Source organism: Anolis carolinensis, chromosome 1, assembly GCF_035594765.1.
Source record: "Anolis carolinensis isolate JA03-04 chromosome 1, rAnoCar3.1.pri, whole genome shotgun sequence".
Classification (NCBI taxonomy): domain Eukaryota; kingdom Metazoa; phylum Chordata; class Lepidosauria; order Squamata; family Dactyloidae; genus Anolis; species Anolis carolinensis.
In genome coordinates, this window is record NC_085841.1 from 48,644,822 (window position 1) to 48,670,896 (window position 26,075).

General features: G+C 41.6%; 1 protein-coding gene across 6 annotated transcripts in view; it reads right to left on the minus strand.

The window, feature by feature from the left end:
* Positions 1-26,075, minus strand: part of LOC100551915 (uncharacterized) — a 70,669-nt gene that overhangs the window by 15,538 nt on the left and 29,056 nt on the right. For 4 of the 6 annotated variants that reach the window (XM_062973820.1, XM_062973816.1, XM_062973850.1 and 1 more), the window contains exons 12-24: positions 24,827-24,950; positions 23,823-23,923; positions 22,972-23,065; positions 20,657-20,794; positions 19,618-19,874; positions 18,819-18,942; positions 17,071-17,298; positions 15,632-15,787; positions 14,484-14,701; positions 9,909-10,086; positions 3,417-3,554; positions 2,266-2,682; positions 1,226-1,333 (exon numbers count right to left, since the gene is read on the minus strand). In XM_062973820.1, the coding sequence (XP_062829890.1) occupies positions 1,226-1,333; positions 2,266-2,682; positions 3,417-3,554; positions 9,909-10,086; positions 14,484-14,701; positions 15,632-15,787; positions 17,071-17,298; positions 18,819-18,942; positions 19,618-19,874; positions 20,657-20,794; positions 22,972-23,065; positions 23,823-23,923; positions 24,827-24,950 (2,281 nt within the window). The remainder of the gene's footprint in view (positions 1-1,225; positions 1,334-2,265; positions 2,683-3,416; positions 3,555-9,908; positions 10,087-14,483; positions 14,702-15,631; positions 15,788-17,070; positions 17,299-18,818; positions 18,943-19,617; positions 19,875-20,656; positions 20,795-22,971; positions 23,066-23,822; positions 23,924-24,826; positions 24,951-26,075) is intronic. The other 2 variants (XM_062973824.1, XM_062973830.1) reach the window with 2 other exon arrangements.

A 26,075-nucleotide genomic window follows, 5' to 3' on the forward strand; every position in this document is an offset into this window, starting at 1 on the left:
GCTTCTGGAACATGGCCATATAGCCCAGAAAACTCACAGCAACTTAATTGTGGGAGTTATCATTTGGTGAGGCACCAGAACTCTTGGACAGAGAAGGCTAATGTCGTTGTAAAACTACAGCTCCTGTGATTTTATAACATTGAGTCATGGCAAAGTGGCATTTATTAGTTCTACACATGCAAATATGAGTAGATCAATAGATCTAGCGGGAAGGTAACAGCGCTCCATGCAGTCATGCCGGCCACATGACCTTGGAGGTGTTTACGGACAATGCCAGCTCTTTGGCTTAGAAATGGAGATGAGCACCAATCCCCAGAGTTGGACATGACTGGACTTAATGTCAGGGAAAACCTTTACCTTTACCTACCTTACACTGTAGATACACCCCAAGAGAAAGATGTGTGTAGCATATTATCCTTCATATTATCCTTCCTTCTAGTGACATTCTATCTGAGCTCCCAAACTATCACTTGTCAGAAAGACATTTCAATAAAGGAAACTAGTTGGCCCTGTCCTTTAATGTAAATCAAAAGGCAGAATAACTCAAGCTCATTTCTCTGTCAAATTCTACATCCGCTTTGTGATGGGATCAGAAAGAGGGTGATGTTTTGTATGATACTGTTCCATATTTCACTGTGCTGGTTATAAGTTTAAGTCTAGATTTGTCAGGATGTTGTTTGGAATAGGGCATTTGCAAAGACAGGGATTCTCACAGAATGGAAATATGACGACATGGAAACAGGCTGAAATTCTCTCATCTAGGCTATTATAAGAGGCATGGATTGTCATTTTGCTTTTACATTGCAATGGTTCCCAACCTGTAGGTCCCCAGGTTTTTGGCCTACAACTCCTAGAAAGCTCAGCCAGTTTACCAGCTGTTAGGATTTCTGGGAGTTGAAGGCCAAAACATCTGGGGACCCACAGGTTGAGAACCACTGCTTTAGAAAATTCACAAAATATTCAAAGTACTAAAGAAGGACTTTCCTTTGTACAGCTCTTCATGAGTTCAGGCACAATTTGCAATGCCCATCTAACTCATCCATGCCTTCTTACATTGTAGACATGGAGATGAGATTAAAACACCTGCTAGTCCTCTAAAACCTGGGAAATTGGCTGTGTGGTGGAGCTTCCTTTGGAGTGAGGCTGTGATAGATTAGTCAAGGGTTCATGCAGCCAAACCATCTAGCATGCACCCCACTTCACTCCACTCCTGTAGCATGTTTACCTCTTCTGCATGCTGGCGTGGCAGCCTTTTCTTTCTCTTTAAACTACCTAAAAATCCCTGACAACGTTTCCAGAAAGTTTTACAGGTTGAAGGTTTAGTTTCAGAGTGCTGGTTTTCAAGAGAAAAAGAAAAAAGCAAAGAAGAAAGAGATGGATGTGAAAAAGGTGTGAATACAAATCACTCTCTCTCCCAGCCTCAGAAAAAGGCAAGGACCATTTGAACAAATCTCGCAAAGAAAAGATAGGCAGGAACACAACAACAATAAACCTGACATATATAAAGATGTGCTAGTTAGAAATACACTATGCAGCTTTTTATTTAAAAAGCAATGATGTTTCTGGCCTTTTTGCTTTTGAGTGACCATGATCATCCTAATACCCAGTTAGAAATGACTCACTGGTCATCCTTAGCCAGGATGCATTGACCCTGGTGGTGCAATGGATTAAACCCTTAGGCTGGCAGGACTGCTGACCGATAGGTTGGTGGTTTGAATCCGGGAAGAGTGAGTGAGCTCCCTCTGTCAGCTCCAGCTCCCCATGAGGGGACATGAGAAAAGCCTCTCACAAAGATGGTAAAACATCAAATATCCAGGTATCCCTTGGGCAACGACCTTGCAGATGGCCAATTCTCTCATGCAAGAAGTGAATTGCAGTTTCTCAAGTTGCTCCTGACATGAAAAAAAGCTTACATCCCATTTCTTTCATGGAATTATTTTGGATCATTTTAATGAAAGGCAGTGGCAGGTGGGTTTTCAAATGTCATTGACTGAAACTTCCATCATTCTTTGATAGCTATATGTGTTCAGCTCCAACAATATCTGAGGGTACTCAAGCACAACAGCTCTATTAGAAAATCTTGCCTTTGATTTTGCTTGGGTAAGGTAGATCTCTTTTGGCACTCAGATGCTCTCAAGTGCCATTCCCATCTCCCCCAACCAGAATGGCCTAATAGTCAGAAATGATAGGGATTAGACCTATTCTTTGCATTGGAGCTACCAAGTTACTCTAATCTGCCATGCCCAGAAAATAACTGTCTCTTACCTTGTGCAAGGCCTCTTGTCCCAATGGTGGTGATATTCTAGATTGGTTTTCTGGAGCTTCTTTCTCCTCCTTCTTCCCAATGCTCAAGATCAAGTTTACTGTGCCTCCCAGGCTGCCGGGGCCTGGTGGTGGTAGCACCAATACTGGTGTCTCTGAAGCTTCTAGGACCAGAGTCTTCTTGGGGATGGCTATTTCAGCAGGAACATGGTTTTCCAATTCTTTCAAGCTCTGTTTCTGCACTGGAAGGACATCTATGGTAGACAGGATTGCAGTGGACATAGAGCTCCCTTTTCTCTCATAATTCTGTGCTGCAGAACCATTCTTTAGTGAGCCCGGGGTGAGTACAGGGCTTTCAGCCACACACATGCTCAAAGTATCATTTGCCCCAGATACACAGGTTTCAGGATGCACTTTAATCTGTAACATTAAAAAATACAGTAGGTAACAAAGTTGCAGCAGTAACAAATCACTCCCTTGAGTCTAGGATTTCCCTTTTTTTAAAGGCCATAATCTCACTCACTTAAGGTATGGCTAAAAACCATTGAAAATTCACTCTAGTCACATAGATCAGTGTTCAGAGCAGTTATTCTATCAAAGCTTACTGCCTGATGACACAACTACTAACTTTGCCACTGTTCCATTCTGGCCCTTATCCTGTGTCAAAATAACATTAGCAAAGAAACAAAGCAGAAGAAGAAGCTAAGTTAATGAACCAAGGAGGACTCATTAACTTTTGTTGGACCCCCTGATAGAGATCTCCTAATTATCGGTAGTCAAAAAGCAGATCACAGAATGAAACCCCAATGTATGTTGTGGATGTGGCTACATGTCTTTGAAAATTCAGTTTGGGTGTATTTCTTGATTAAGACCTGTAGCTGTATGGCCATGTTTAGGTATATATTTGCACAGTGAAAGCTAGTGCACCAACTATCCTGTCTGTGCGGATGAATAGCTTTTAATCTATAATTTTCAGAATCCTTTCAGACATTTAATTTTAAAAGTTTTAATAATAATAAAAAAGTTTCCAGCTTTTTTTGTCCTGATCTATTCTATTTCTTTGCTTTAGATTTTACTAAGTCCAGCAAATGGGGCTGCTTGCTAGTTCCAGTTTTTATAAAACTACACAACAACAGCATACTAACCCGACATACCTGGGTTTTATTAAGAATACCATCCCGAGACTCTTGGCCATTCTTTTCATTGTCAGCATCCTTCTGCGAACTCTGTGCTTGCCAGCGAACCATCACCCATCCCAGCATACTTTGCAGCTCCTCCAATCGTTCCTTTATCTGAAGGCAGAATAAATATTAGAAACAAAAAGAGGCAGCAATGCCACTTTAAAATTTTTGCAAAATTCTTTTTCCCCCACCTTTAAATATGAGCTTCAGACTCATTGACTAATTCACATTTGAGAGCATTTATATTTATTTATTTATAAGATCAATTTTCCACCTTTTTTCCAAAGAGAATAATGCAGCATTTGTGGTTGTCCCCCAACTCTCTTGTGCTTGCCAATTGTTGGAAATGCAACAATGCTTAGCACTATAGAGTGAAGAATGCCTCACAATGGACAGTAGTAATCGCAATAGTATCCTGCTTTTCTGTCTGACACCTCTATGATGTGAACTGACACTATTAGAGATGTTTCTCCACCACCTCTTCTTCTTCCCTTAAGTGCTCTCTTGATCTTCCAAGATGTGGTTAGAATAGATCACCACCCTGAATTACCATTCTATCTTAGAATAGCATTTCTATAACCAAGCTTAGTTTCTTTTTCCCAAACCACTGGCAGAGTTGCTCCTTAAATCAACACCTTTAACTGCTGCATGTTCTCTAAAAATAATAAGGTAATTTGGCGGATAGACTGTGAGTTGTTTAAGATCAGCTTTATGTTCAAGAGGGGGTTTGTAGAGCTGAGCTCTAATTTAACTCTCTAAAAACTACACCACACTGGTTATCCTTTTAGAAATAGAATTTCTTTATCATCTTACCTCACAGACAAAGAATGGGAAATTCACAGATTTCCCATTTGCAGTCACTGAACCTATGACAATTAGCATTTTTTTCTTTTCCATCACCTTAGCAGTAACTGCATTAATGAAAAACTAATGCACAGACTCATCCTCTATGCCAGGACTGACAAACAGACAATCCAGGAACTGCATTAGGCCAACAAAGCTATTTTGTCAGGTCCTAGGGAATCCTAAACATAATATTTTCATGTCGGGAGAATTTGAGATATTGCATGCTTCAGTATTACAGCTCTAGGGTTTTGACTAAGTTGAACATTAACCTACATGACCTACAACTGTGAAGCCTCCCTTGAGGACAGTGCTAACCTTACTAATGGAGACTGACTGCTTGCATGTATGTGGACACTTTCAAGTTGCCTATTGACTTACGGCAATCCTGTGAATTGCTGCCTGTGAGTGAACTCTTAATGAAACAAAAGTACACTTGGATGGCTGGAGGAGAGAGTGGCTCTAGGATTATTTGCTTATTAACTTACTTATCATTGGAAGCAAAGAGGCATCAACACTTACAAGGACATGTGAAGTTAGTCTTTCCAAAAGGATTTAGATTTCATGATGCTATTCATCAGGAATGCAAGAACCACAACCGACATCTAAATCTTACATTAATAAGCTTTTGTGCGTCTATTTGCCTGCTAACCTGCCCACCTTTGCTTCTTCTGTTTCCTCTCATTTCCTTCTTTTCACCTGGAACCACCAAATTCAGCTCTCAGTAGGTTTAGAGAAAATAAAATGAATTTATCCTGTTTCCTGAAAACCCAGGCAAGATTGTAACATCTACTGAAGCCAATGCAACAGACTTCATTCCCAAGCCTTAGTTCTTTTACCATCTTTTTTACAGTATTCTGTGCCCCTGTAAGAATTCACTTTTGCTTTTAGCAAACAGACTAGGATCACTTTCAATATTTTACCCCAAATAATGCTAACTGGCATGGCAAAAGAACTGTGATATTTCACTCATTCATTGCTTATCACTAAAAGGCAGCAGAAAGTTCTTTTCTCACAAAATAATTAGGCCCTGCTTTCCACAATTTATCTTCATGTCCTAAAGCAGGGGTCCCCAAACTAAGGCCCGCGGGCCAGATCCGGCCCGCCGGAGCCATTTATCCGGCCCGCGGCAGCTTTCCTCCCTTTCCTGCATTGTCCCGCTCCCTGCACAAGCCTTGGAGACTTGCCTTTCCGCCTTCCCGGCCACTTTTCTGCTCTATGAGCCTTTGAGCCTCACCTGGCTCCCCACTCTCCCTGCATAAGCTGTGGAGGAGCCTTGCCTTTTACTGCTGATCAAAAGGTATTTTAATTATTATTTAATTAATTATTAATTACTAAGGTGTGTTTCCTCCAGGTTTAGCAATACGTTGATCAGCAATATACTCCGGATTTCTCCCTGGGCTAGAGACCTGAGTGAGGGAGAGTTTCTTTCCCCACTCAGACTTCCAGTCCTGGGAGAAATCTGGAGTATATTGCTATTCTTGATTAGCAATATACTCGGGATTTCTCCCTGGGTTGGAGGCCTGAGTGAGGGAGAGTTTCTTTCCCCACTCAGACGTCCAGTCCAGGAGGAAATCTGGAGTATATTGCTATTCTTGATTAGCAATATACTCCGGATTTCTCCCTGGGCTGGAGGCCTGAGTGAGGGAGAGTTTCTTTCCCCACTCAGGCTTCCAGTCCTGGGAGAAATCTGGAGTATATTGCTATTTCTGATTAGCAATATACTCGGGATTTCTCCCTGGGCTGGAGGCCTGAGTGAGGGAGAGTTTCTTTCCCCACTCAGACGTCCAGTCCAGGAGGAAATCTGGAGTATATTGCTATTCTTGATTAGCAATATACTCCGGATTTCTCCCTGGGCTGGAGGCCTGAGTGAGGGAGAGTTTCTTTCCCCACTCAGGCTTCCAGTCCTGGGAGAAATCTGGAGTATATTGCTATTTCTGATTAGCAATATACTCCGGATTTCTCCCTGGGCTGGAGGCCTGAGTGAGGGAGAGTTTCTTTCCCCACTCAGACTTCCAGTCCTGGGAGAAATCTGGAGTATATTGCTATTCTTGATTAGCAATATACTCCGGATTTCTCCCTGGGCTGGAGGCCTGAGTGAGGGAGAGTTTCTTTCCCCACTCAGGCTTCCAGTCCAGGGAGAAATCTGGAGTATATTGCTATTTCTGATTAGCAATATACTCCGGATTTTTCCCTGGGCTGGAGGCCTGAGTGAGGGAGAGTTTCTTTCCCCACTCAGACTTCCAGTCCTGGGAGAAATCTGGAGTATATTGCTATTCTTGATTAGCAATATACTCGGGATTTCTCCCTGGGTTGGAGGCCTGAGTGAGGGAGAGTTTCTTTCCCCACTCAGACGTCCAGTCCAGGAGGAAATCTGGAGTATATTGCTATTCTTGATTAGCAATATACTCCGGATTTCTCCCTGGGCTGGAGGCCTGAGTGAGGGAGAGTTTCTTTCCCCACTCAGGCTTCCAGTCCTGGGAGAAATCTGGAGTATATTGCTATTTCTGATTAGCAATATACTCCGGATTTCTCCCTGGGCTGGAGGCCTGAGTGAGGGAGAGTTTCTTTCCCCACTCAGACTTCCAGTCCAGAGAGAAATCTGGAGTATATTGCTATTCTTGATTAGCAATATACTCCGGATTTCTCCCTGGGCTGGAGGCCTGAGTGAGGGAGAGTTTCTTTCCCCACTCAGGCTTCCAGTCCAGGGAGAAATCTGGAGTATATTGCTATTTCTGATTAGCAATATACTCCGGATTTTTCCCTGGGCTGGAGGCCTGAGTGAGGGAGAGTTTCTTTCCCCACTCAGACTTCCAGTCCTGGGAGAAATCTGGAGTATATTGCTATTCTTGATTAGCAATATACTCCGGATTTTTCCCTGGGCTGGAGGCCTGAGTGAGGGAGAGTTTCTTTCCCCACTCAGACTTCCAGTCCTGGGAGAAATCTGGAGTATATTGCTATTCTTGATTAGCAATATACTCCGGATTTTTCCCTGGGCTGGAGGCCTGAGTGAGGGAGAGTTTCTTTCCCCACTCAGACTTCCAGTCCTGGGAGAAATCTGGAGTATATTGCTATTTCTGATTAGCAATATACTCCGGATTTTCCCCTGGGCTGGAGGCCTGAGTGAGGGAGATTTTCTTTCCCCACTCAGGCTTCCAGTCCAGGGAGAAATCTGGAGTATATTGCTATTTCTGATTAGCAATATACTCCGGATTTTTCCCTGGGCTGGAGGCCTTAGTGAGGGAGAGTTTCTTTCCCCACTCAGACTTCCAGTCCAGGGAGAAATCTGGAGTATATTGCTATTCTTGATTAGCAATATACTCCGGATTTCTCCCTGGGTTGGAGGCCTGAGTGAGGGAGAGTTTCTTTCCCCACTCAGACTTCCAGTCCTGGGAGAAATCTGGAGTATATTGCTATTTCTGATTAGCAATATACTCCGGATTTTTCCCTGGGCTGGAGGCCTGAGTGAGGGAGAGTTTCTTTCCCCACTCAGGCTTCCAGTCCAGGGAGAAATCTGGAGTATATTGCTATTTCTGATTAGCAATATACTCTGGATTTTTCCCTGGGCTGGAGGCCTGAGTGAGGGAGAGTTTCTTTCCCCACTCAGACTTCTAGTCCAGGAAGAAATCTGGAGTATATTGCTATTCTTGATTAGCAATATACTCCGGATTTTTCCCTGGGCTGGAGGCCTGAGTGAGGGAGAGTTTCTTTCCCCACTCAGACTTCCAGTCCTGGGAGAAATCTGGAGTACATTGCTATTCTTGATTAGCAATATACTCCGGATTTTTCCCTGGGCTGGAGGCCTTAGTGAGGGAGAGTTTCTTTCCCCACTCAGACTTCCAGTCCTGGGAGAAATCTGGAGTATATTGCTATTTCTGATTAGCAATATACTCCGGATTTTTCCCTGGGCTGGAGGCCTGAGTGAGGGAGAGTTTCTTTCCCCACTCAGAATTCCAGTCCTGGGAGAAATCTGGAGTATATTGCTATTTCTGATTAGCAATATACTCTGGATTTTTCCCTGGGCTGGAGGCCTGAGTGAGGGAGAGTTTCTTTCCCCACTCAGACTTCTAGTCCAGGAAGAAATCTGGAGTATATTGCTATTCTTGATTAGCAATATACTCCGGATTTTTCCCTGGGCTGGAGGCCTGAGTGAGGGAGAGATTCTTTCCCCACTCAGAATTCCAGTCCTGGGAGAAATCTGGAGTACATTGCTATTCTTGATTAGCAATATACTCCGGATTTCTCCCTGGGCTGGAGGCCTTAGTGAGGGAGAGTTTCTTTCCCCACTCAGGCTTCCAGTCCTGGGAGAAATCTGGAGTATATTGCTATTTCGGATTTCTCCCTGGGCTGGAGGCCTTAGTGGGGCCTCTCCAGTATTATTATTATTATTATTATTATTATTATTATTATTATTATTATTATTATTATTATTATTATTATTATTAACATTGAGGATGGGTGGCCATCTGTCAGGTGTGCTTTGCTGTACTTTTGGTGCACAAAGGCAGAAGGGGGTTGGACTAAATGGCCCAAGGGTCTCTTCCAACCCTCTCCATTATTTTATTATTATTAGTAACATTGAGGATGGGTGGCCATCTGTCAGGGGTGCTTTGCTGTGCTTTTGGTGCACAAAGGCAGAAGGGGGTTGGACTAAATGGCCCAAGGGTCTCTTCCAACCGTCTCCATTGTTTTATTATTATTATTAACATTGAGTCTGGGTGGCCATCTGTCAGGGGTGCTTTGCTGTGCTTTTGGTGCACAAAGGCAGAAGGGGGTTGGACTAAATGGCCCAAGGGTCTCTTCCAACCCTCTCCATTATTTTATTATTATTAGTAACATTGAGTCTGGGTGGCCATCTGTCAGGGGTGCTTTGCTGTGCTTTTGGTGCACAAAGGCAGAAGGGGGTTGGACTAAATGGCCCAAGGGTCTCTTCCAACCCTCTCCATTGTTTTATTATTATTATTAACATTGAGTCTGGGTGGCCATCTGTCAGGGGTTCCTTGCTGTGCTTTTGGTGCAGAAAGGCAGAAGGGGGTTGGACTAAATGGCCCAAGGGTTTCTTCCAACCCTCTTTTTTTTATTATTATTATTATTATTATTATTATTATTATTATTATTATTATTATTATTATTAACATTGAGGCTGTATTTGTTTCTTTTTTTAACCTCAAAATAAAATATGTGCCATGTGCATAGGCATTTGTTCATAGTTTTTTTTAAAAAAAACTATAGTCCGGCCCTCCAACGGTCTGAGGGACTGTTAACTGGCCCCCCGTTTAAAAAGTTTGGGGACCCCTGTCCTAAAGGGACAGAGCCTTATTTTTAAAATACGAACGTGTAGCCAAGGTTTTTATTTTATCTAGATTATAGAGCAATTGTTCTCAACCTTTTATTCTCCAGGTTTTTGGGACATCAATTCCCAGAAGGCCCACCCAGACTGGCCAATTGTCTGGTTTCAGGAAGCTGAAGTCCAAAATACCTGGAGAACCAAATATTAGGAAACACTGATCTAGACAGATAGTAAGTAGAATGTCTAGATAAAGCAGCCATTCTGGTCATATAACAACCCTAATTGCAAGTTTGCATCTGGACTACTTGTGTGCTGTGGTCTTGCACACTTACTGTCTCACTCAAGAAGTGTTCCTCAGCTATCAGCTTCCATCCAGCTGTTGCCAAATCCTCAAACTCCTTGAATTTTGCCTCCATATTATTTTCGATTTCTTTCCACTGAGCTTCTGTCAGACCATGTGTACTTGAACTCTCTGAGAAGATCTGTGCCCTGGTATCTTCTGTCCAGGAGCTGGAGAGTGAAGAAATAGACAGACATTAATACTTCTTAGGGGCCTTAAACAGTGAATAAATTACCTTTGTGTCCTCTATAAATTATGGTAATCATTTGAGGATTTTTTAAAAAAAATAATAAAACAAATTTGAGGGTAAGGAAGCCTAGAGAAGACCTAGGAGTTCAACATTATCTGTCTCTAGACAATTGTTTGTGTATGGAATTTTTTTAATTTATTTCTGACCTCCAACCAATGCATGTCTCATTGTTTTTCTTTTCCAGGAGATTAGGCATGCTTCTTTGTGACCTTTTAACTGCCCCAAATAATTTAAAAAGTACAAATATAGTGGGTTTTTTTCATGTTGTTTACTTTATCATCTTTATTATTAAATGTTTCTTCCATGGTCATGGGTGAGATCCAATCAGATCCGTTCCAACTTAGATGCTGTCATTGACACAGTTCCAATGGATATAAATTTGGCTCCTGCTTGTTCAGTGTTGATGGATACTTTTCAATTGGTGCAGCCTGAGGATGTGGACAGGATCCTTGGAGAGGTGAGAGCTACCACGTGTATTCCAGATCCTTGCCCTTCCTGGCTGATAAAACAGCTGTTGGGGTTAGTCAGGGTTCCATTTTGTCCCCCATGCTGTTTAACATATACATGAAACCGCAGGGAGAGGTCATCCAGAGTTTTGGAGTATGGTGCCACCTATATGCAGATGACACCTATATTTATTACACCTTTCTACCTAATGCCAAGGAAGCTGTCCTGAGCCTCAACCAGTGGCTGCCATCAGTAAAGGAATGGGTGAGGGAAAACAGATTGAAATTTAATCCAAACAAGACAGAGGTACAGTATTCCCTCACTACTTCGCAGTTCACTTTTCGCGGATTCGCTGTTTTACCGTTTTTCAATAAGCTCTAAAAGACTATTATAAATCATAAAAAAATACAATTTACCACCTAAGGAAGGGAGGAAGGAGAAGCCAAAGGGAAAGAAAAGGAGTCCAAGCGGCAACGGGATGACAAGGAGGCGATTTATCAACACACCATTGGTTGATAAAGACTTAAAATAGTGTATAACTACTAAAATAATGTATAAATATTAAAATAAATATTGCGTCCCTACTTCGCGGATTTTCACTTATTGCAGGTGGTCCTGGAGCCTAACCCCAGTGATAAATGAAGGAACACTGTACTCCTGGTCAGCCGGAAGGCAAACCAGGGAATAGGAATTCAACCTGTGCTGGATGAGGTCACCCCCCCCCCCCCCCCGAACACACAGGTTCACAGTTTGGGTGTCCTCCTAGACGCAGCACTGAACCTGGAGGCCCAGGTGTTGTCAGTGGCCGGGAGGGCCGTTGCACAATTAAAACTTGTGCATCAACTGCACCCGTTCCTTGAGAAGCCTGATCTGGCCACAGTGGTACATGCCTTAGTTACATCCTGTCTAGATTACTGTAATGCACTCTACATAGGGCTGCCTCTGAAGAGTGCTCGGAAACTTCAGCTGGTCCAAAGGGCTGCAAGCAGGTTGCTCACTAAGGCAGGCTACAGGGAACAGACAAACCCCCGTTGCAGTAGCTCCACTGGCAGCCAGTCTGTTTCTGGGCACAATTCAAAGTGCTGGTTATGACCTTTAAAGCCCTAGACAGGTTATTTGGCTGAACGCATTCCCCTTTACGAATGTGCCCGGGCCCTGAGATCTTCAGAAGAGGCTCTTCTCTCAGCCCCACCTCCATCTCAAGTTTGGTTGGTGGGAACGAGAAAGTGGGCCTTCCTTCTTGATGGCTGCCCCTCGACTCTGGAACTCCCTGCCCAGGGAAGCCAGAATGGCCACCTTCCTGCTGTCCTTTTGGTAGCAGGCTAAAACCTTTTTATTCAGGCAGGCTTTTAAAGATGAAAGTGTTTTAAGATAAATTCAGGGGATACTGTGGTTTTTAACTTTGAATTTGTTTTACTGGTTTCTAATTGGAAATTTTTTAATACTGTTTATGTTTAATCCTGTTTTAATGTTGATATATTTGTATATTTTAAATGGTTATGCTGATTATTTTATGTTAAGCCGCTTTGAGTTCCCTTCGAGGAAGATAAAGTGGGATATAAATAAATATAATAATAATAATAATAATAATAATAATAATAATAATAATAATAATAAATACTGCTGTCAGGTACAGTGAAGATTTCTTTGTAGATCTTTCTTTCCTTCCTGGACCCTTTCCCAGTTCCTTTCTTCCATTTCTCTAGACTTCCAACATACATATAATATGTATACAGTGTTCCCTGTATTATTGCTGGGGTTATATTCCAGGGCCACCTGCAATAAGTGAAAATCCGTGAAATAGGGACGCTATATTTATTTTAATATTTATACATTATTTTAGTAGTTATACACTATTTTAAGTCTTTATCAATCAATAGTGTGTTGATAAATCGCCTCCTTCTCCTACCATTGCCACTTGGGCTCCTTTTCTCTCCCTTTGGCTTCTCCTTCCTCCATTCCTTAGGTTGTAAATTGTAATTTTTTATGATTTATAATAGTCCTTTAGAGTTTAATAAAAACTGCAAAACAGCGAATCCGCAAAAAGTGAACTGCGAAGTAGTGAGGGAACACTGTATTACAGTCTGATTCCCACTTCAGCTGCAATACTGTGATTTTTTAATATGACTTCCATCCCATTCATTGCCTTCTTGTAGCTGATTTTTAGCACTGCTCTTTTCACCTCACTCCAATACCCCACTTTCAGTTCACTCCATTCCTTTTCCTAATCCTTTCTCATTATTCCTTTTTTGGAGTTGCTAAAAGTCAGGGGAAATTGCAGAGTCATGATGAAAGCCATGGTAGATTTTCTGGTTCTCTTGCTTCATGCAGCAGGAAGCTTCAGATGATGGACTGCTACCATGCTATCTGTGATGACCCATGGGCCTTGTAGTCCTGCTCAGGACATTGTAATTCCTGATGAAGATGAAAACTTGGGTTTTTTACCTTCCCAGTCTGAACTGGATTCCTCTCAGCCAGATCTTTCCCAGGCAGATCTGGGAACCTTGCACCTGCAAGAAAGTTGTCTCCCAGAAGTATGTCAAACAAGCCCAGAGCCTACTTCTCCCGTGTTCTTGCGCCGGGAGTTTTGTAAACAACAGAGAAGTTTGGAATCAGCTTCGCGCAGGAGTGCGAGGATTGCAGCTAAGAATGTAGCCAATTAAGACTGCTTCTCGTGAGAATCTTTAAGGAGTTTAACATCTGGTCTCAGAGTTTAGCTTTCGTTTCTGATTCCCAGAGAACTGCTTCGGTGGGAAAGTTAGACTCTATATAGGTGTTTTACCCGCGTAGTAACTGCGCGGAGTCAATTCGTCAGCCTACGGAGCGAGTTGTGTCTGGACAGCGCGCTCCGATTCAAGCCTCGCTCCTGCTCAAGCCTTGCCTTGCTATCCAGCCTTCGCCTTGCTTCCCAGCCCTTGTTTATCTACGGACTTTGCCTTGTTTCCCAGGACCAATCCTTGCCTTGTTCCACGGATTTTACCAAGTTATTCCACGGACCTTGTTCTTGTTCCTAGTTACCTTGTTCCACGTTTTAAGCCTTGTTTCAAGTATCAAGTTATTTCCTAGCCTACTCAAGTTTATGGACTAAAGGACCTTGTCATCTCCCCTCACTTTGCCTGGCAAAGTGAGTGTTTCGGTTATTGGATTACAACTTTGGACCATAATATTTCTTATTGGACATTGCTTTTTTGGACTAATTTTGACCTTTCCTGAAAGGTCCGCTTCTGAACTAACTTTTACATTTGTTTTTATTAACCTTATATATTTCCTTAATAAAGATATTAGTTAGAATCTGGCCTCTGCGTATGGTTATTGGTGCTCTGTAGCCGGGGTCGTGACACTATCTTCCTTCCACATTCCCTCTCTCTTTTGCATTATTTTTTCCATAATCACTCCCAACTAGAATAGAAGCAGGTGGTTAAGATAAGGGTTTATTGTTCACAAAGCACAAGATGGGAAGATTGAAGGCTGCTTGTTTGTTTGTTTTAAATCTAAATCGCTCTATATTTGAAAACACAAATTGAGATCAAATAGGAGACACAAGTTTGTCCATATGTGATAAGCTGAGCTGGAAATAAAACCACCTGGATAGTCTCCAAAGGTTGCAACCATTCGGGGGGGGGGGGGGCAATCTATGCAACATTTGGTGGACTTTTCTAGCGATTTCTTTAGGTGCAAGCCATATTCTTGGTTAAGTATGACAGAAAGCAAAGGTAGGAAAATTCACCAGAAAGCAAGACATTATAAATATGTGAAATGTTAAGAAGCTGCAGCATGTAACCTTGGGGAATATATTGCATTTTAACAGAAGGCAACATACAATCAAATATTCTAGACACAAGGAGAGCCTTGCAGAAGCCACTAACTTACATAATGGCCAAATAATCCCTAAAGAATTGTCGCAGATGACTAGCCTGCTGTCCATGGAGTGCATTTTGCAACACCAACTTTTGTAGATCCTTCCAAGATTCTAGTATTTCAAGTATCCTTCTGGATTCATGCGATATTTGAAGTAGGTAGTTTTCCTGCTGTTGAATGACTGCATTCTCCAGCTTTTCCATATCCTTTGCCAGCTTTGACATATCACTCTATGAAACAGAAAAACAATAGTATTCAGATTATTTAAAACCAGTGTCTCTTTCCCAATAGTAAATGTTTGGCCATCTCCAAGAATAAGCAGAGATTTTTTGTTAAGCTTGGAAAACAAAACAAAGAAAAGCAGAATCATCATCCACCAGATGTATGCTGACCCATGTTAAAAAGTGAAAGTAGCCAATGGCCAAACCTAACATACTTAGCAACCCCCACATATGATATAAAATTGTACTTGAGAAATGTGCGTTTAATGCCCTCTCTAGCAGTCTGCAGATAGGAGCATAGGAAGCGACTTCATCCAGCCTTCAGTTGGGAAATAAGTGGCCCTCCAGATGCATTTCCGATCCCATAAGTTTAATGCACTGAAAAGTTGTAAGGTATGCTAGGTGTAGGGTGTTATCAATATGAGGGAGTCAGTTGCCCCTGTTTGATGTGTTGGTTGATTAAAGCCAGTTTGGTCTTGGAGAAATCCTGGGTTGTAGGTCTGCAAACTTGGACTTGTAATACATCTGGAAAGCCTGTTCTATTCAGGTTGTATCAGAACTTAACAATGGTAATGATGCATGCTTAGGTTTGGCCATTGATTCTGAGTGCTCTCTCTCTCTCTCTTGGATAGATCCCATGTTCTCCACAACTGCTGGGATGGCAGCTGTAGGGACTCTTTAATAAACCCAGCAGGCAATGAATGGCCAGTTGCGGCATAGTTTGGCATGCCAAATTACTATGGTTTGCTGAGCCATACACAATGCCAGCCATTTTAGGATTTCCCCAAGACCAAATTGGCTAAATCATGTAATGCATCAAGCCTATAACCTATAAGCAGACAAGTCTAAAAATAGCAAATAAGGGAGAATTAAAGCACTACCTGAGCCAATCCTCTTCACCTAAGAATTAATGTCCCATTACAACACTTTTGGTCTCACCTCAATCTCTTTCTGCCTTTCCAGCAGTCTTTCCAGCTCCAGCAAATCTCCCTCACTCTTCACCATGGCAAAACTTCTCTCTGCCTGACTAATGTCTTCAGCCAATCTTTCAGCTCTGTCCCTCACAGTCTGCATGTGAGAAATGATCCAGGCCAACTGAGAAGAAAAAGAAGTGAAAAATGACACATTGTTTCCCCAGACCCCTTGAGAGAGTACTATCACTCCTAAAATCTGATGTCACAGCCATCCAGACATCTTTATTTAGCCGCAGGTACAAGGTGATGGCTTCTAGTCCACATCTCATTTAAGGATATTATTTGTTCAACTATGATATTTATTTATTGTTGCTAATTGCCATCAAACTGATTCTGACACATGGCAATTCTGTGAATGAAAAGCCTCCTATCAACAGCCTTGCTCTTGGTTTTGCAGTTTCAGAGCCAAGCCTCCTTAATAAAATCTACCCATCTGGAATGTGGTCTTTCTCTCTCTCTATTGTCTTTTACCTTAACAAACATTATTGTATTCTCTCATAAGTCATATTTTTCCATGATATGTTCAAAGTACAACAGTGTCAATTTAATAATCCTGGCTTCTTAGATTAATGCTTGATTTGCTCTAGGACTCATCCATTTTTCTTTGTGACAGTTCACAATAGTCATATACTCTTCTTCAACATCCCATTTCAAGTGAGTTGATTTTTTTTTTTATTATCTAACGTTCACAACCATACATAGAAATGGGAAATATAACAGTGTGGACAATCCTACGGTAATTTTAGTATTCAGTAATATATCTTTACACTTCAGGACCTTGTATAGTTATCATCATTATCATCATCATCATCATCATCATCTTAGTTATTTTATTATTTTATATCCTGCCTTTCCTCCAATGAACTCAAGATGGTGGTGTACACCTTTCTCCTCATCCTCCTCACTTTTATCTCACAGCAGCTCTATAAGATAGTCAGGCTTAGAGAAAATTACTGGTTCAAGGTGCAGTAAGGACTGGAATCTGGATCTTTCAAGTACAAATCAAATGCCCTAACACCATACTCCTAACCAAACAACAAATTTGGTTGAGATGTTATTTGGGGTTGTCTCTTAGGTTTGTGCCTTATCTATTCATTCTTTATTATCAGAAGATTCCACACCCTAAAATGTAAGGCTGTCCTCTTTCACCATTTTTCACTGACAGAAGACTTTTTTTAGAAAGTGAGTTTGGTTCAGACCATTTATTTAACTCACTCCATTTTTCAGAAGAGGAAGCCATGCAATGATAGAGCACATGCTCAACATGCAAAATTATTCGGTTCCGTTTCTAGGCATAGTCAAGAAAAACCCCTGCCTGTATCTCCAAGAAACTGCTACCAATCTACAGAGACAATATTGACCTGGATGGACCAATTCATGCAAAAGGGCAACTTCATATATTACCCCAGTTTCTTCGCAATCCCCAAAGGTCTGTTCAACGTATGGAAAGCTTTCTCTGTGTTTCCTTGCCTCATTGGCCTGTTCTCGTTCCTTCGCCACATCATTCAGCATCTCCACTGCTTCCTGAAGCTCTTCCAGTGGCCTGCTCATGTCCTCAGTGCTCAACTGTTGCCCACTCTGGGCTATGAGAAATTGCAAAGACTCCTGGGAGCCAAGCTTGTTAGGCACTGCCTACAGCAAAACAGACACATAAATAACAATAGTATATACTGATACAGATAACTTTCAATCTATCCTCACAACATACTTGTTATAACATTGCAATTGTTCATCTCCTACTAGAGAGGAATCTGATGCTGACAATGATTTGCTAAAACTGTTCTATCATCATCTTTTCCCTCCCTTCTAAATTACCAAGAGCAGCATAAGCATAAAGCTGTATACTATTAATAGAGGTGACAAAATTCGAAGAGTCCAGGAACCCCATTTTCTATCTTCACGAACCCATTTATAAAAGTGACAAACAAAACAAAACAGGAAGTGGCAGAAAAACCACTATTCATTTTGTTTTGTTTTTTGGGGAGTAATGGGACTTAAGGAAAATTGTTGTAAAAATCTTGCTCTTGTTGTTTCTAGAACTATGTTTTGGGGGAAAAATCAGAAAAATGAAGGATTAACAGACTACACTTTGCTTTAATGACAGGAGGTGGCCGGGGTTAGGACAGCAGCAGAATTCAGCTCTAAAAGACCAGTATTGCCCAAGTAATTTGGATTTTAAATCCACCTTGAAACAAAGAAAGGAGAGTAACACACAAATTGGAACCTGGGATACCTCTGAGATTAATGCCTAACAAGAACATAGTTCTGCATGATGGTTGCCAGGACTTTGGGTGCTGGCTAAGGTCTGAGGGAGCTGCACTTATTTTCTGCACATCCAAGACAAAAGTCAGCTTGAGTGAAAGTAAAGGAAGTTAAAAGTGTTATTTTTTACAGAAGATTCTAGGTGACTTTAAACCTTTGGTATCCAAAACCTCCTATCAGTGGTTGCAGGATCCCCTGGCAAAGATGTTTATTTCTGTATTGCCTTTTTGCAACACCGGTGCACCCCAAAGCCAGGAGTGACTGATGCAGGCTGGCAGGATGGATGATGGATATGTGTACTTGGACCCATTGTGCCATTTGGAGCAAATGAGGGAGTGAAGTGCCAGCATTATGACTCATGGACCTTCTTTTTACACAAGACCTGGTAGCAGTGGCACCAAGCCTGGAAATAAAAAAAAAACCTCTCCATGGGCTGGCAGTGAGCCTGGAACACACCCCAGCAGAAGTCTAAGAACTGCAAAAGCTCCCGTATGTGATGTGTACTTCCGCAGTTCTGCAGAAATAGTGGCAACTGCAACAACTACTGGTTCATTTTAACCTCCTGCTGAGCCACTGAAAAATGCTTTGTTCCCTTCCCCATCTGGCTTCAGCTGCTGTATTATTGGATCATGTGGGCTTTACCTGAACTGTAAGATAATTTCCAATATGGTAAACTGCCACAGAATAACTATGGCTCAGCCAACGCTTGCCTGCCCTACCCCTAGAACTAACTCCAACCTGAAATATGCAATACTGTCTTGTCATCCAAACTGAGAGAGAGAGAGAGAGAGCTCTTGTTGTCCACATTTCAATCTACTACTAGGAGACAATTGAGAACATATCTCCTCCTTCCTCATACTTTCCTTGTCTTATCTTTTTCCCCTCCTCACCTGTTTTTCATTCCTCTGACTTAGCATTTCCTCCAGTTGCACATTCTGCAAGAATTCTATTAAAATCAAAGAATCACGCAAATCCGATGCTCGGCGCCGAAGGGCATCCTGCACATAAACGAACCTGGCAAGAAAAACGTGACACCTTGGTAGAATTATATCCTACAAAGCAGTGTTTCTCAAACTCTTCTCTAGGCTTTTTGGACTTCAACTCCCAGAAATCACAGCCATCTTACCAGCTGATAGGAATTGTGGGAGCTGAAGTCCAAAACACCTGGAGGAGCAGAGTTTGAGAAACACTGCTATTGAATTTAATTCAACAAACACAAAAACAGTTAGAGATGGGAGATAGAATCGGACCTCTTTACTCCAATTTGTTAAGGACACTGAAAAGCTGGAATATGTTCAGAAGAGGATATTCAAGAAATGTAGCGTGTAGGAAGCCATAACTAAAGAATCCCCAAGATGTGGCCATGACATTTTTGTGTAAAACCCTCCAAAGAAAGAGTCCACCATTTTGTATCAACTCCTGAAGAGCTCTTACTATCAGCAGTTCTTCCTAATTAAGAAATTCATCGTGATGTTGGCTACATTGTCATAGCGTTGGATTAGAATTGCCTTTTTTGTCATTTGAATCAATCAGATTGAGTCATTTTTTTGCCATTATTTTAAGTTAATGGTCTCTATCAATCCATCCCAAAACATGCCCCTGGTAAGAAATATGGTTTGTTTCCCCAGTCACTTCTCTGTTTCCTATGCCACTTCTATACAGAAAACAATTTTGTTTCTTAGAACTCACCTTTCTTTTACTCGTTCCATCTTCCTCTGAATCATTGCCATTGCTGTGTGTTCTGAGGAAGATTCCACCCGGATTTTCTCTTGCAGGGCCCGAAGCTTAATACTCCAGACCCCAGCCTGGTTCTCTAGGGTGCCAATATTTTTCAGGTCCCCGTGGAGGTCAGCAGGCTTCTTCTTTGCTCTGGGGGCAGAGAGGAAGCCCACCGTGGTTCCTAGCCAACTCTCTGCTTCCTCCAGCTCCCCAACCAACTTCAGGGCCTGCAAATACGAAGGAGCCGTGTAAGAGAAACGTGAGTAATAATAATAATAAGAAATTTATTTATATCCCGCCTCCATCTCCCCGAAGGGGACTCGGGGTGGCTCACAGCAAAATCAGATACAACACAATGATAAAATAAAATATGAAACATCAAAGAACAATAATAAAAACCAATAATAATATATACACAGCAGCCGAAAAAAACAAAAAAACAAAACAAAAAACACAACACGGTATTAAAACATCGAGTAGGAAAGTCTGTGCCTCCCACAACTGTAGCAGTTCTGCAGGAGGAAAAGGAAGTATACCTCTAATCCCAATCATCATGTTTCTAATCACTGGAGAAAAACTCTGTGGCACAGAAAAGTTAATACAGATTCTGCTTTTCAAGGCAAGACCCAAATGTAAGAGAATGAACTCCTTGAAATGAGAATAGAAATACAGTTTTCTCAGGAGCAAAAACTGCAAGTGATGCAATGTAATTGTGTAAGTCTTTTGTTTTAAACTACAACAATGTATTACCGAACAAAAAACAACACTGTCTCATTTCATGAAGAGCATTATGATGAAATCTCTAATAATAAATAGTTTATCTTAGAATATCCAGTGTTTCATTGTCTCCACCCACCATCAATAGATCAATCGATGGGAAACTCTACAGTGATATGTTAAGTTGGGCTATCATACTTTAGCAACTATAATACAATATAATATGAAACACTATGTTATTGAAGGGGAAGAAAGAACTGAGACATTGCTTTCCAAGGTGGGTAGTACTCACTGTATCAATCTCCCTCAGGGCTGCACCATTCTCTTGGTGCTTTCTTTTTAATTCTTCCCATAGTTCTTCCAGCTCTTCAAGGGCATTGTCCATTTGAGGGCTCCACCTGCAGTCAGTATGCAATAATTCTTGTAGTTTCTAAAAGGAGATGCAATATATTTGTATTATTATCATATATACTTTTAACATTTCAACTTTCTCTCAGTATTGGACTGAAGATAGAAAACTTTAACATTAAGAAGAAATTCCTGACAATAAGAGCTGTCCAATAGTAGAATATGCAGACCCACAGTGTGGGCTAGAATCTCCTTCTTTGGAAATTTTAAACAGAGACTGGATGCCCATTACTGGGAAAACTTTGATTGTATATTCAATGCATGGCAGAGGAATGGATTGAATGGCTCTCTTGTGGTCTCTTTCAGCTCTATGATTCTGTTATACACTTGGGATAAAATTACTTGTCAATTTAAGTATATTATCATGTTCTGCTATCCTTCAAATGCATTGGTATTTTATATCTAGGGGCTATTTTTCAAAAACAACAACACCTTTCCTACTTGCATTTTGAACAGCCTATTATTATAATTTTTATTTATACCCTGCTTTATCTCCCCAAAGGGGACTCAAAGTGGCTTGATAGAAAAGTATTGGTATCACATTTAAAATATACAAATATACAAACATTAAAACAGAATTAAACACAAACAGTATTCAAAATTCAGTTAAATTCCATCAAACATATTCTAAGTTAAAACGATAGCATCCCCTGAATAGATCTTAAACACCATCATCTTTAAATGCCTTTAAAAGCCTTCTAACCACTCAAAACAGCTCAGCTGGGCAGTTTCTTGCAGATGCAAGAAACCACCTCCATTGCCATGGAGTAGGTTTTCAAATACAATCTAGCCCGTGCTTGGTCAGATTCCCTTCGAGTTGTCCGCCAACGTTGTTCTAGCCTCCACCTCACTTATATCATCGCCGCCAACTCATTGGAAAACCAAGGGGCTGGTTTGGCTCTGTTCCGAGAGAGTTCAGGAGTGATTGAGTCCACCGCCCTGGCCATTTCCTCATTCCAGAGGTCAGCCAGAGCTTTGACAGAATTGCCTGCCAAAGTGACAGGAAAATCCCCAAGAGCTGTTAGGAATCCATCCAGAACCATAAGCCTCCTAGGCCGGACCATCTTAATTGGTTCCCCTACCCTGAGGAGATTTGGAGTCCTAACAAGTAGTGATCGGTCCATGACAACGGAACTGTGACAAGTTCCTCCACACCACAATCACCTTCATCCCATTTTACACAGAAAACAAGGTCCAAAATGTGTCCCGCAGTATGGGTTGGGCAAGACACCACCTGAGACAGACCCATGGTTGTCATGGATTCCATTAGCACTGCCTCCAAAAAATCCCGCAAAACTCTTGGAAAGACAGGCGGACAAATGCCAGCATTCTGGAAGAAGCAAAAACCACCAGCACTGAAGGAATGATCCTCTTCCATCAGCTCTGCTGGACTGGCCACGCTGTCTGAATGCCCGATCACCGCCTAGCAAAGCAGTTACTATACTCCCAATTCAAGAATGGAAAACAGAATGTTGATGGGCAGCAAAAGGGATTTAAAGATGGGCTTAAAGCCAACCTTTAAAATTGTGGCATAGACACAGAGAACTGGGAAGCTCCGACCCTCGAGTGTACTAATTGGAGGTCAGTTATGACCAACAGTGCTGTGGAATTCGAAGAGGCACAAATGGAGGGCTTAAGAGAGAAACATGTGAAGAGGAAGATGTGTCAAGCCAACCCTAACTGGGACCACTTTCCACCTGGAAATCGATGTCCTCACAATGGAAGAACATGTGGATCAAGAAAAGGTCTCAACATTCACCTATGGACCCACCAACAAGATACTACACTTGGAAGGCCATCGTACTCGGACACGAATGATCACCAATGATGATTCCTACAATAATGTTTAATTCTTTAACTTTGCAATAGTTTGATTTTGAAATCTTATATTTATGCTTTTATTAATACTTCTGTACTATTTTTAATTTGCATTTTAAAAACATGTTGTTACCTGCCTTGAATTCCATTATCAGGAGAAAGGCGGGATGTAAACAAATATATAACAAAAAATAATAGGCTACGATAAATTTGAGAGTTATGCCAGGGCTCATTCCAAATCCTAGCCTGATTCTCTTTTATTCAAATTGTGATCTACCCAAGCAGCTCAAGAAAATCTAGCATTACTGCCTCAATATTGGAATCTGTGTGGGCTGCTGGAGGAGAGATACTTGGAAATTCCACGAAATGGAGAGACATTACCCCATCAGCCACCTGGCAGAAGTCCTGAGGGTGTGCCTTCTTTGGCTGTGGTGGGTCCTCAGAAGTATTTGCTTGCCTGAGAAGTTTCCTCCTCCTACAGGAGACAGAGAATCAGGGTGAGGTCATACATTCTGATTCATCTATTGAATCAGACTGTCACATTAAGTACATATGTGTGAAACAGCCATTGCTATGAATATATACTCTGAATAAAGAGAAGGCAGAATGAATATTCGAGATCAACACAAAATGCAATGCATAGAGGCAATTTATATTTTGTACATATTGGCAATGGAAGTCTTTTGGTGAAGATTTTGATGTAGCCATGTAAAAGAGGAAGCTATCAGAAAAAAACTTGGGAAATTTCTAAGATTTACTAAAAAAAAGGGAGGACCCCATTAAAGAACCCTATGAGGACTGGACTAGAATGATGATCCATTGCAGAAAAAAGGAGGAATTGAATGATAGCCTTGATGGCTGGCCAGTGTGTTTGCACTTCACATTGCAACATCTTGTAGGTTTCAACTTCATGGTTTCCCTAATGTTTCTATGAAACTTCCAGAATGCACCCTTAAGGAGTTGGATTTTGTATTAAGGACTCCCCAAGCTGATGAACTTCCAAGGAGCAGCCTTTTCCAAGACTGATCTACTTCCAAAAAGCAGCTATGAGAGCAAAAGAGATTCTCGCCCACATGGATGAGTTGCTATGCAACAAGCAGATCTCAACAAGCACCTTGCCTAGACAGTCCTACTTCCCTGTCGCTATCTTATCATTTCCCACACAGATCTGTCTTCATCTCCACATATCTGCCAAAAACCCATCTCCTCAGAGAATACTGTGTATGGCATACCTCTTGTTGTCACTGGCAATGTCCTCTCTTCTGGGTGAGTCTGAGTTGCCCTCCGGATCTCTCAAGTGCTCTGCCATGCTTTCTAAAATGTCTTTATGTGCCTATGACCAAAAATAAAAATGGACAAATGAATGAATGAACACATGAACCCAATGCTGAAATATCTGCCATTAAATAGAATGAAGTTTACGAGAACTCAAAAATAATAATCTCTCTTGTGACCCTCAGATTATGGGATCAATTTCAGATGATCTCTTCTATAAAACTCTACTGATCTTCTGAAGTATTAAGAGAGCCATGTGGGTTTTTTTCAGTATAAAAAGACAAAAGAATCCAATACCAGCCTTAAGACTATAACATTTATTTTATTTTTTAATCATGTCAGAAGCAACTTGAGAACATACTGCAAGTCGCTTCTGGTATCTACAGAGACATTGCCCAGGGGATGACCAGATGTGTTACCATCCTGCCGGGAGGCTTCTCTCATGTCCCCACAAGCTATAGCTGACAGATGGGAGATCATCCCATCTCGTGGATTTGAACCGGCAACCTTCAGGTGAGCAACTAAACCTTCAGGTCAGCAATCCAGATGGCACAAGGGATTAACCCATTGCACCACCTCGGCTCCCTTATAAGATTTATTCCAGTATCAGATATTCATTCTGCAAAGGTGCAACAATGCCAAATGTTCTGTGATTTATATTCTCTTCTCCCTTTGTCTTATCTGGTGGAAGACAGTTGAAGGTAGGGGAGGAGGAGGAGGAGGAGGTTGCCTCTCACCACTTCCTTCCTCCTTTCCCCTCGCACAGCTGCAACTTTGTGTGTGTATGTGACTTCAAGTCACCTGTTGACTTATGAATGCCTTCTATGAATTTTGTAGGGTTTTCTTAGGAATACTCAGAGGTGGCTTTAATGTAAGGGAGGCAGATTTAATTTGATTCATCTTCTACATGTAGCGCTGAAAGAATCAGAGAATAACGTTCTAGAGAGAGTAGAATGCTTACTTTCCATACTGTTTTTTCTCCAGCCTCTCTCCCTGGACTGCTTCTAGAGGGGGTGATCTCATGATCAGAACTTGGTGAATCAATCGTTCTCCTTCTCAAAGCCACCAGTGGAGGCTTCTCACTCCTAAGATATGTAGGGAATAAGATAAATAATACAAAACAACATAAAGGTATAGAACAGCAAGTGGAGAATGGATAAGAAAACAAAAGAAAAAATCACTAGTGAATAATCCCAGCTGTGACTTGGAGCAACCTTGGCTCCTGATTCAAACCTGTGAATCATTGCTTCGTAATTTGAAGTATCCTCTTGAAGGATCCTTATACATTTTTTCAGCCAAGAGCAATTTACCAAAGTCAGTTAAACAGTCCCTGCCCACGAGTTTACATCTAAAATACACAAAAAAGGGGAATTTTCAGAGGAACTGGCAAAAAGCAAAATAAACCACTAGAGTGTTGAATTAATGCAGTTTGACACCACTTTTACCACTATGACTCCATGTTATGGAATCACAGGAGTTTTAGTTTTACAAGGTCTTTAGTCTTCTTTGCAAAAGGGTGCTGGTGCCTCACCAAACTAGGAATCTTAGGAGCCATGGCAGTAAAAACGTGTTGAACTGTGTCAATTCTACAGTGTGGATGTATCTCAGACCTTACTGAGGAAAAGCACCCAGAATTGCAGGGGCATTTTGCAACCTCAGGCATCCTGGTTCACATTCATTTCCAGCCCTCTGTCATTTTAAATCCCTTCTGTTTTCAGTCATCTGAATGTTTCTCTTCCAAAGGGAGGAATTTCCTTAAGAGAGCTTGTGAGTCTGAGGCTTAGAGGCAGAGCAATGCGTAGTCATGTTACATTTTTTGATTACAACTTCCAGAATTACAGTCAGCCCAGATAGTGCAAGGGGATTGTGGGAACCATAGTCCCTGGGACATACAAAGTAATGTTGCTAGATTCAAGGGCACACGCCATTATGTCTGCAGAATGCAGTTTGGCAAGATCTTTTTCAAGTCACACATGCTAAGAATGGGAAGTGAAGGACAGGCTTTCTTTGTATCCTGTATTACTTCTTCCTGATAAACTGTGATGACTCATGGGCCTTGTAGTCCTGTTCCTAGTACTATTGTGGCAGACGAAGAGGAAAACATGGGGTTTTTGCCGGTTCAGCAAGAGCCGGAGTCCCTTCACCTGCAGGATGTTGATGTTTGCCCTCAAGAATTCAGCCAAACAGGCCTTGGGCAGAACTCCCCTCCG